This window comes from Pediculus humanus, genomic scaffold, assembly GCF_000006295.1.
Source record: "Pediculus humanus corporis 1103172107603 genomic scaffold, whole genome shotgun sequence".
Taxonomy (NCBI): domain Eukaryota; kingdom Metazoa; phylum Arthropoda; class Insecta; order Psocodea; family Pediculidae; genus Pediculus; species Pediculus humanus.
The window spans coordinates 42,916-54,241 of NW_002987217.1; the positions used below are offsets into that span (position 1 = coordinate 42,916).

Genomic DNA, 11,326 nt, shown 5'->3' on the forward strand with positions numbered 1-11,326 from the left:
AATTATTTCTCTTAGAAAAATAAATAGAATAAAAACAGGTATCATTACAGGTACGTCCCTCGATAAGTCCTCCCCTTTTTAAATCGAGAGCGAAAAAATTAAAAAATTTTAATAATAGTAATAATATTAAAATTAGAAAACGAAATGAAAAAAATTGTTATTGTTATTAACGTTATCGCGTTTTATTTATTTATTTTTATTTATTTATTTATTAAAAATTAATAAAATTTATTTAAATAATTTTTACACAACATTTTAAAATTGTTTATAAATATTTTGTTTTGTTATTAATACCCTAAAGCAATAGAAACTAAGTGAATTTACAAAATGGAAAAAAACTAGAACCCGTTTTTCTCTCTCTTTTTTTCACGGGGGGAAACGCCTTTTTTTGCAATATTTCTTCTGCTACTTTTTTTTTTTTTAATCGTGCCCCCTAACGAAAAATCTATTTAAATTTGATATTTTCATACCCCCACACGATTTTTTTTTTTTTTTTAGGTACCATACTATTAAAAAATCTTTAAAAGCAGAAACTTTTTATTAATTTTTTTTTGTAAGCCATACACAAAAGGATATAAACGTTTTTAAAAGGTTAAATTAATAAACTTTAGTTTATTCCTTCTTAAAAAAAAAAATGGAGGAAAAGTTACAAGATGTTAAAGTTATAAAAAAAATATATATTATTGGTTCCAATAAAGAATCATTTTATGAGGTTTTATTCTAAAATATAAAACAACACGAAAAAGAAAAAGAAAGATTGCTGATGAAATAACCGAGAGAGTGAGAGAGAGAGAAAATAAAAAGGGGAGATTTTAAGACCCGCATTTTTATATTAAAAAAAAAAAAATCCATTGTTTTGTTTTCTTTTTTTTCTTTAATTCGGACATTTTCTTTCTTTATATTTAAATAATATTTTAGAAATTACCAAAGAATAATAATTTAACAATAAAACGTGAAATTCGTTTATTTTTTTTATTTTATTTTGGGGGGTACATTTAGTTCAAAAAAAAACCAAACCGTGGCGCCATTTTCGCTCCCCAATTTTTTTTTTTTTTTTCAGTGAAAGCCAAAATAAGAGCTTCTTTATCTTATCCGTTAATTATTTATATTCTTTTTGAAAAAATGAATGCTTTTAACTTAAACTCGAGTTTCAAAAAAAAAACTTTTCGCAGAAAAAAATGTTTCGAAACTTTCGACCTAAAAAAAAAAAAAAAAAAAAAAAAAAAACTCGAACGAATCAAATCTTTTACAATTAATCACACCGATTGATTCATTCATTTATTTATTTATTTATTTTTTGAAAAAAAAAAAAGAAAACCGATTTAAAAGATATTATTTCTTTTTGTTCAAGTGGTTAAAAATTTGTATTTTTATTCATTCACAATTTTTCCTTCTGATCTGGCATCCCATACCCCCTTCCACCCCCCACCCCCATAAAACCATTTTGAAAAGGAATGAATTAAAAATAAAACATTAGAAACAAACACTTGTCAACAAGGGTTTCATCGTTTCACAAAAATTAAACTAAGTAAATAAAAACAACCAGGTCGGTCAACAACAACGACAACAATCAAAAGAAAAAATCAAAATTAAAAATCATCCCTTAATTCCATCCCTACCCTTTTTCTCCTGAATAAAACAAAAAAAAATTTTTTAAATTAGTCTGATTCAAGTTTGAATCAAAAAAACTCTTTGAAAACTCATTAAATATTGAACCCTACACTTTTTCCTCCATCATTTATTTTTATTTTTTACCCCCAACATCAATTTCCAACCCTTAATAATAATAATAATAATAATAACGGTTAGAATAACACGGTGAAAGAAATTAACTCAGGAGGATGATCCTTTTTGATTTTTTTTTTTTTTTTTGCAATATTCATGTTTAAAAAGAAAAAAAAAAAACTTACCCTCGTTATATTTGCAGTTTTCGTTCGATATCCTACTCTCGGTGGAATCCGGTTCGTTTGTATTTACGGATTGAACGTTTGCTGAGTCATTGTCATCGTTGCCCTCGGTTCGAAGCATTTCATTTCTTTTTATTATGTTACAGTCTCCTTTTTCTTTTTCAACGCCACCACCATTATCACCGTCATTATTATCATCTTTCACATTTCTTTCTCCTTCCCCACCCTCCTGAATTTTATTACATTCTAAAACTTCTCTCTTGATGACCACATAATCACTGCCCTCGAATCTTTTTTGATTTTTCGAATTGACTTCTCCTTCTTTAGAATTTTCTATTTTGTAATAATTATCTGGCGAATGATCGAATGTTTTCGCCATTAAATTTATTTGTGATTTTCCAGGATCCGTTGCGATCGGATTCGTTTTGGAATCGTATGGAGATGATACGTTTGCTCCGAATGGAAATTTGATTGATGAAAAAAACGAGTCGGACACTAAAAAAAAAAAAAAAAAAAAAAATTATTTTTTCAAATAGGATATCAAAAGACTTAAGTTTGACTAAATAGGAACATCTCATTAAACGATTATGAATCACGTGACCCTTAATTTTCCCTGTCGAAAACTCGATTCGATTTTTTTAAAAAAATTTTTTTTTTTTTTTTTGTAATTACCTTTTTGAGTATCTAAAAAACCCTGGAAAGAATTCCCTGATTGTGTTGTAGCCTTAGCAACGGGAGTATATAAAGTTTTAGCGTTATCACTCGGACCTGGAAACAGGGAGTAGATGTTGTAACCCCTGTTGAAAACATTATTTTGATGAGCTGGTGGTGGCCAAACAGTCGTTCGACTTTCGCTCTCAGTTCTAAATGGGGCTCCGGACGCTTGAGACGGCGCGGAGCCCCCTAGCATTGTTGGTAATATCGGCGGAGTGTTTCCTGAAATCAAAAAGAAATTATTATCATTATTTTTTCATATAATTAAACATATAAATATAATTTCGAAAACTCTTAGAAATTTTAATCCTTTTTTTTTGCATTAAAAAAAAAAAAATGCATAAATAAATTATTTTTTACTTTCGTATAATTTCTCTTGATGCGAAAATAATTTAGTTTAAAAAATTTAACGAGGATTAATAATAATTATAATAATAATAATACTTTAAACCTTGGCCAATGAGAAAACGGGGAGCGAAAAAAAAAAAAAAACTTAAATTAAAAAAAAAAAAAAAGCATAAAATCTTTTTTGTCTTTAATGAAATTATATAACAGAGATCAACTTAAAAAAAAATAAAAAGATTTTAACGGATTTAAAATATAATTATTATTATTATTATTATCATTGAAAAAATATATGTATAAATTTTATCTTGGAAAAACATTTCGAGCAAATCAAACAAATCGAACGCGTTTGCGAATGAAATAATATTTTTTTTTTATTTTTGAAAGTACAAGGAGGCATGTTCATCAATGGAAAAAAATTTCCAATTCGAAAAAGGGAAAAATCAATTTCAACTATGAAATCAAAAATTATCCTTTAAAATGCACGGAAATCCGACTATTATTATTATTATTATTATTTTTTTTTAATTAAATTAATTTCAATTTCATTCTCGCAGCAGAAAATCAATTTATTGTAATTTATATATACATATTTTTTTTATTAATTAAATTAATATGCGTACGCGTATTATTATTATTATTATTATTATTATTATTATTATTATTATTACTTCATAAATTTATAATTTATACAAAATTTTAATAAAAAAACAGAAAGAAAACTAAAAATTTATAAATTTTCCGTTGTTTTTCATCGCTCAACTAAACTTCGTAATAAAATGAATTAAATTTTATTGGAAAATTCATTTAAATTTTCAAAATCTCTTTGCTCCCCATTCAAATGGGGAGCCTTAAAAAAATCAATCAATTCAATCCAAATCTTTTCAAATAAAAAAAAAAAAAAATTTTTTTTCTCTTCTTCTCAAGAGAATCGATTCCGGATTTCCCGGGGAAAAAAAAAATATTTAAAACAAAAAATTCATTTTTTTTTTTTTTGTCTACTTCCACTACACTTTTTTGTTTTTTGTCAATTTTAATCACGAATGATAATACGGACACGCACGTACGCACGCACGCACACACGCAAAATTAAATAATCTCTATTATCAAAGGATTAATTTTTTTTTTTTCCGGCGGTGGCAGTGTTGCATTTTTAACTTTTCCGCGGCGGGAAAATTTTAAATTTTAAATTCTTCAGTAATTTACTTTGTTTATAAAAAAAAAAATTAATAATAATAATAATGATAATGACTTGCTTAGTATATTTAAAGACCGCGCTAATGTTGTTTCTCCCTTAACTACTGTTGTGTTGTTGTAGCCCAACCCCCCCAAAACGAGTTATAAAAAATTTTTTTTTTAATAAGTTTTAAGAAGGGGGAGGGGGAAAGAAAAGAAAAGAAAAAAAAATTGTTATATAAAACGAAAACTTTTTCTTTTTTTTTTGTTTCACGATCGATTCTTTTTAAAAAATTAATAATTTACCTGAGATACGAAATTTTAGATTTTACGGTTACAACTAGTAACGGATAAATAATAATAATAATAATAATTTTTTTATAAATTTAATAGAATGGTAGTAAGTCGAAAAGGAAAAAAAAAAAAAAAAAAAAAAAAACTAGTTAATTACATAAATCATCGATCGGAGAGGAAAAATATAAAAATTAATAAATAAATGAATTAAATAATAATTAAATTTTTACGTAATGCGAAAGTTTTTTTTTTTTATCAAAAACTCTCTAATCGATAAAAAACAAAAATTTATCATCATCATCATCATCATCATTATTATTATTATTAACTTTGCGCTATCAATCTGTATATATAAAAGAATTAAAACTTTAAAAAGAAAAAAAAAATTTTGTTTTTGTTTTTTTGCACTTATAAAAATCAATAAGAAGTAAACAATAGCAAACGAATTTATTGTTTCATTTGTTGATAAATTGAAAATAATAATAATAATAATTATCGATTTGATACGGTTAATGATTTTTTTTTTTTTTTTAAAAGAAAATTTAGTCGGAAAATCATTTTTTTCTTCTTATTTAAAACATTTTAACGAATATAAAAAATTTTTTTTTTTTGGTTTTTTAAAATTTAATAAATTTGTCATAAATTCTAATTAACGTCGTAAACAAACCGATAAATAATTTTCCTCTTTTCTAATTACACTGCAATGTACTGAGAAAGAGAGAGAGAGAGGGGAAAAAAATGTAAGTACGCGCGTTTTTATGTTGTTGCTTTTTTTTCTTTTCTTTTTTTTAATTTACGATTTAAACTGCGCGGTTAATTTTTTTTCCACGGCATTTTTATTAGCGCAAATATATTTTTATAAATTACTCTGAAACCACGAAATTTCATTTTAAAAAATAAAAAATAAAAAAATTACATACGTACGTGACGTGCTATTGTGTGTATAGAATTCAAATTTAAAAAATAAAAAAAAATTTTTTTTCTTTTCCCATTCTTCCTCCTCCCCTCCCTCCCCCTCCCCGTCTTGTTGCTGATTTCAAATGAAAAAAAAAAACATTGTTAAAATAGAAAAGAAAAAAAAAAAGGGGGGGGGGAAATGAAACTTTTCTCTCTCTCTCTCAAGACTATAACAAAAATAAAAAAATTTAAATGACAATAATAAATTACAATTTGATGCTACCGTCAAAAAAATATCCCTAATAATACATCAATATTAAACAACGAGTATCTTCATCCCTCCCTCCCTCCCTTTTTCGACCTTTCCAATATTGATTATACGAAAAAAAATCAATATTATAAATCAATTTTCAAAAAAAAAAAAAAAAACTAATAATAATAATAAATAAATAAAAATATAAATAATTATTATCATAAATTAAAATAATATATCGTGGCACGAGAAAGAACAACAACCACAAAAAAAAATTCAGTTAATTTAAATATCGTCAAACAAAAATCAAATACGGTTGCTCTTCAAAAAAACTTCTACTTGACTAACGTTTAGGTACTACGAGGAACCTATGATTATAGGTTTTAGGTACAAAAACCAGTAAAAAAAAAAAAAATTAAAAATTAAAAATGGTCGTTGTTGGAGATGTATAAGGTTGTAAACTGGAAAAAAAAAAAATGGTTGTCGGCCCGGGTATCTTATTACACGTTGCCTAATTTTTTTCATTATTATTATAATAAAAATAACTTTTTTCCTTTTTCTTTTCCCTTTTTTATTTTTACGTGCAAAAAAATCAAATTTTTTTCTCCAAAAATTGGAGAAAAGAGAAAGAGAGAGAGAGAGAGAAAAAAAAAATATTTAAACTTATTTTTTTCTGTTTTTTTTTCGTTTTCCGTCGGATGAAATAATAATAATAATAATAATAATAATAATAATAATAATAATAATAATAATAATAATAATAATAATAATAATAATAATAATAAACAATTATTATATAATCTTATGCTTTTTTTTTATCTTCTTACTTGTCATTTAAACTTTACTACGGTTTATTATTAAAAAAATCAAACAAACAAACAGAGCCAAACTTTTTTTTTTCTCTTTCTCTCTCTCTAAACTTTTTCGTTCATATTTTTTTTTAATTTTAATATTTTTCAAGTTTTAAACAATATGAAAAAAAAATAAAAATAAAATAAAACTAAAAATAAAAATAAAATAAAAAGCGAAAAAAAAACAAAATTAAAATCAAACGGAAAAACAAACATTTATAAATTTCTCTCCCAGGTTTTTAAACTTCTATCAAAAAAAAAAAAACACAATTTTATTATTATTATTATTATTATATATAAAATTAAAATTATTATAAACTTTTTTAAAGCAATAAATCTATAAAATAAAAAACGAACTTTATCGCAAAACCCTCCCTGACTTTACATTTGTCAAATAAATTTCTCTTCCTTTTTTTTTTCGAGGAGGGGGGAAATGGGGAGGAGGGGCGGGAAGGAGTGGTGGCAGTAGGAAAACTTGATGCCACACGAAATTAAATAAAAACCCGAAAAACCTTTCACCTGAATATCTTTAAAATTACAGTCGTAAAAAAAAAAAAGTAAAGAAAAACATTAAAAACGTCAGTAGCAAAAACCCGGATAAAAATAATTACAATACCACCACCAGACGGAGATTTTCCTTTTTTCCCTTTTTTCTTTTTCTTTTCTTTTTTTTCCGGATAACTTAAAAGTTAATTTTAAGAATTTTCCCCTCTTTTCCTTTTTTTTAAATTTATTACCGAATTCAATTGATCATTAATTACCCCCCCCATTTAAAAGAAGGGCAAAAAAAAAAAATTATCAACTTCTTACAAAAAAAAATATTAATAATGGTGATAATATTAAAAGCCGATAATAATAATAATAATAAAACGGTACATGAAACTACCTGCGATGAAAACCTCCCTTAGGGAGTAAAAAAAAAAAAAAAAAAATTAATAATAATAAAGTATCCGTTGTATCTCCAATTTTTTTTTTTTTAATTGGAATTTAAAAAATTTCCATTGGTTTAACAGTAATATCGAAATTTTTAATTTTTGTTTTTTCAGGTGCGAACCTTTCATTTTTTTTCTATATCAATCATATAGTAAAAAACAAAAATGGCAAACAAATTTTTCCACCCAATAATTCCATTTCGTGATGGCACAACAACCCGCAGCATCAAATTTTCTTTTCTTTTTTACTTAAGTAAATTTATTTCACGTTTTGTGTCTTAAGATTTTTAAATAAATGAGGGGTCGAGGTACCCCGAGGTATTTTTTTTTTTACGCGCTCGTGCTAATAGATAATATTTTTTCTTTTGCCTACGACACACACAACCTTGTTTAAATATTTAACTTTACACAATTACGTGAAAATTTAGAGAGAGAGAGAGAGAGAGAGAAAAAAAAAACAGAAAAAAGCTCGAGAATTTCTTACACACACGCGCGCGCACGCATATTGTGACTATTTAGAAATTTTCCTTGTCGGATTTTCATTTTCCTTCTACTATTTCCACACCTCCCCTTTGTTTCCTACATAAAATTCCTCAGAAACCGAGTTTTTAATACGTCGTAAACTTGATTAAAATGATTTCACCAACGTGAAATATTTTTCCCCTTTGAAAATAAAATACCATCAAAATTACCACAAAAATTTTTTTTTACAACTGTTACGAAAAAATTTTCTTTTCTTCTTCTCAGAAAATGTAGTAATAAAATGAATTTCACACAAATTAAAATTTAATTTTTCGCCATATAAAAATATTGTGATAATTAATTAAGCACCGAGAAAAATTTAATAATGACCCCCCCCCCCATGAAACAGATACACCCAACTCACTCACGTTAACAAAAAAAAAATTTATTAACAACCGTATAATTTTCTTTTATTTATATTTTATCCATATTTCTAAGAAATATTCGTAGACGTGTTTATTTTGGATTCGTGTAAATAAAAAAAAATAGTGTAATGGCTAAAAATGTCATCCTAGGAACGTACCTAAAAGTCCTTGAAACCTCCACCACGACAATAAATTGTCCATGTAAGCAATTCACTTATATAGAAGAAATCGTGGAAAACAGGTTTTTTTGTTTTTTTATTTATAAATCCTGATCTGATTTTTAATTTTTTTTTCTTCCTTCCCCCCTTCCTTCCTTCTTTCTAATCTTCTCTATCAATTTTTTTTTTTTTACTAAAAATTTACTTCTTGTCAAGTTTAATAAACTCGATTTCGAAAGAGGGGGGGGGGAATTCTGTAGTAAATGAATTCACGTATTAAAACTACCAAACAAACAGTTGAACCGCTTAATTGAACGACATGAAAAACCTGTCACCTCTTTTTGGAAAATTTTAACATTACTCAGTAACGGAAAATTTTTCCATTCCTTATACCTTATTCGCGGTATTCGCATAACTGCGACATCTTGTATTTTAACAAACAACCGATCGCGATGTAATTAAAAAACTTTCAAAAATAAAAAATAAAAATAAATACAAATTAAATTTAATGCTTTGAAAGTAAATGAAAAAATACACAGAATGACAAAGGACGATGATGATGATGATGATGATGATTATTTGACTGGCACGAACTGACACGTAGAAACTCACACATACGTAACAAAGAATAAGAAAATAATAATAATAATAATAATAAAAAGTTACGACGATAAGTTTTTGAATTAAGTAAATATATAAATAATTAAATTCCTGTATTGAATACGTAATTGACGACGACGATGATGATGATGATGATGATGATGATAATGACAAAGTCTCATGATGAACATATTTAAATGGCTAGGAAAACTTTAGGTGGAAAATTTCAAGAATACTAAGAGAGCAAAATTTAACCCGATGAAAATTTTTTCAAAGAAAGTTTTTTTTTTTTGATACCATTGAACTTAAATAATGAACATTTATGGATTTGTTAAAAGCACACAACAACATGTTGATAAAAAGAGATGAGAGAGCGAGAGAGAGAGAGAGGAATAAGAAAGAGGCTTTAAGAGCACAAAACCCTGCATTGTCATCCTCGGGGCAGGTCATTGAATTCTTTTTTTTTTAAGTTTAAGGGCCACCGCAAACATTTTCTTTCTTTGTTCATTTTTTTAATAAAAAAAATTTTTAACATTATCACGAACCTTCAAATTTGCTTTTTTTCAAACTATACAATGCGTTATTTTTCTTTTACTTAATGACCGATTCTTTTTAAAATAATAATAATATTTCTTAATACTATGGAGATGTTTTCGTATAAATTTAAGCATGCATATTTTTTCTTTTCCCCTTCCACATAATTTTTTTTATGAAACCGATACACATGCATACAAATGTGTACCTAGATAATAAATTACCGACAACCTGCCGTCCGAGACAAGTTTTTAGCAAACCTAATATAGATTAATTATAAAATTATATGAATATTTTCAAAACCTGCTTACGGAACCGACAGAAAATACATATATTATTCGCAACAGAAAAAAAAATAAATAAATAAATAAATAAATAAAGCCAAGAATTCGCTCTATTTAAACCACAATTTGGCACCAACTGTTAACATTTCTCTCTCTCTCTCTCTCTCTTTTTTTTCTAATCGAATAATTTTAACCCGGCAAAGCTTACTGCGCAACACGATGGCGTGTGTGAGTCACTTGGAAAACAAAAAAATAAAAAAAATATTGTTTATTATTTTTTTTTTTTTTTAATTATTGATGAACCAGTGAACCGTCTCGCAACCATTTTTGGCAAATAATGACTTAACGGTTTAACAACTCCCAATATTTACTTTTTAAATATTTTTGTGTGTGTGTGAGTGTGTGACACACTTAATTATGGCAATAATTCAATGCTAAATTAAGTATTTCAACTTTTTTATAAAATATGATGATTGCTTTCTAATTTTTTTCCAAAATATTATTATTTTTCTTGGAAAAATAAATTTAAAAAATAATTAACACGATGGAAAATTTTGCGCTTACTAATACAGCTAAATATATTACAATTTTAGCATTAAAAAAAAAATTTTAAATCACAGAAAATAAATTTAAATATAAATAAAGAAGTTTGACAAACTTCTTTACCACAAAACAATTTTTTTTTTTTTTTTATGATTGAAAAAAGAAAAATGGCGGTAATAAGTTAAACTAATTATGTTAATATACATTTTGAATTAATTGAATTAATATAAAATTTTCCGGCACTAGAATTTAAAGTGTCAAGTAAAAGTTTTCTCCGTATAATATAAAATATGGCCATCAAACAACCATTGAAAACAATTTTTTTTTTGTTTTAACAATAAGCAACAACCAAAATTTTTTAATTTTTTTTTTTTTCATTTTCAGCACAAATCGTGCTTACGATTTTCTTTTTTTTTTTTTTTTTTGTTTTTATTCCCCAGTGGAGGCGAAGGAAAAATTGCTGATTTATGCTGATAAAAAGCCAAACAATTTATAATATTAAAGTCAACATCGGTCGTGTTTTTTTTTTTTTTTGTCTCGTGGCAAGCTGGTAGAATGTCTTTAAAAAAAAAAAAATTTGACCCTATTTGAACTGACACAAAATGGTTTCGTCAGCATTAAAATCACCTTCGTAATATTTTACCCATGTATTAGCGCCATAAATTTTCATTCTTCGAATACCAATCAACATCACATAACACATGCTTGATTTTTTTTTTTTTTTTTAATAAAAAAATTTTCATATTGAACAATAAAAAAATCAATTGGAAAAATAATAATAATAATAATTTTATTTTCAATCGTATTTTTTTTTCCTAAGGGCCCCTACGTATCGAGGAGGGAGGAGAAGGGGGGTTCGTTACGTCAAAATTTGCTAATTTTAATTTTTTTTTTTTATATTTATTTATTTTTTTTCACTTTCATCTTAACCTTCTTCTCATCATCATTATT

The 11,326-nt window shown here is 25.8% G+C and overlaps 1 protein-coding gene across 1 annotated transcript; it reads right to left on the reverse strand.

Annotated features, from left to right (window-relative positions):
* Positions 1-1,589: 1,589 nt before the first annotated feature.
* On the reverse strand, positions 1,590-2,817 carry Phum_PHUM234980 (uncharacterized protein; the record flags this gene model as incomplete). Its single annotated transcript, XM_002426022.1, has 3 exons — positions 1,590-1,615; positions 1,911-2,360; positions 2,580-2,817. The coding sequence occupies 3 exons, from the start codon at positions 2,815-2,817 to the stop codon at positions 1,590-1,592; spliced, it is 714 nt and encodes a 237-aa protein (XP_002426067.1).
* Between the last annotated feature and the right edge of the window lie 8,509 nt (positions 2,818-11,326).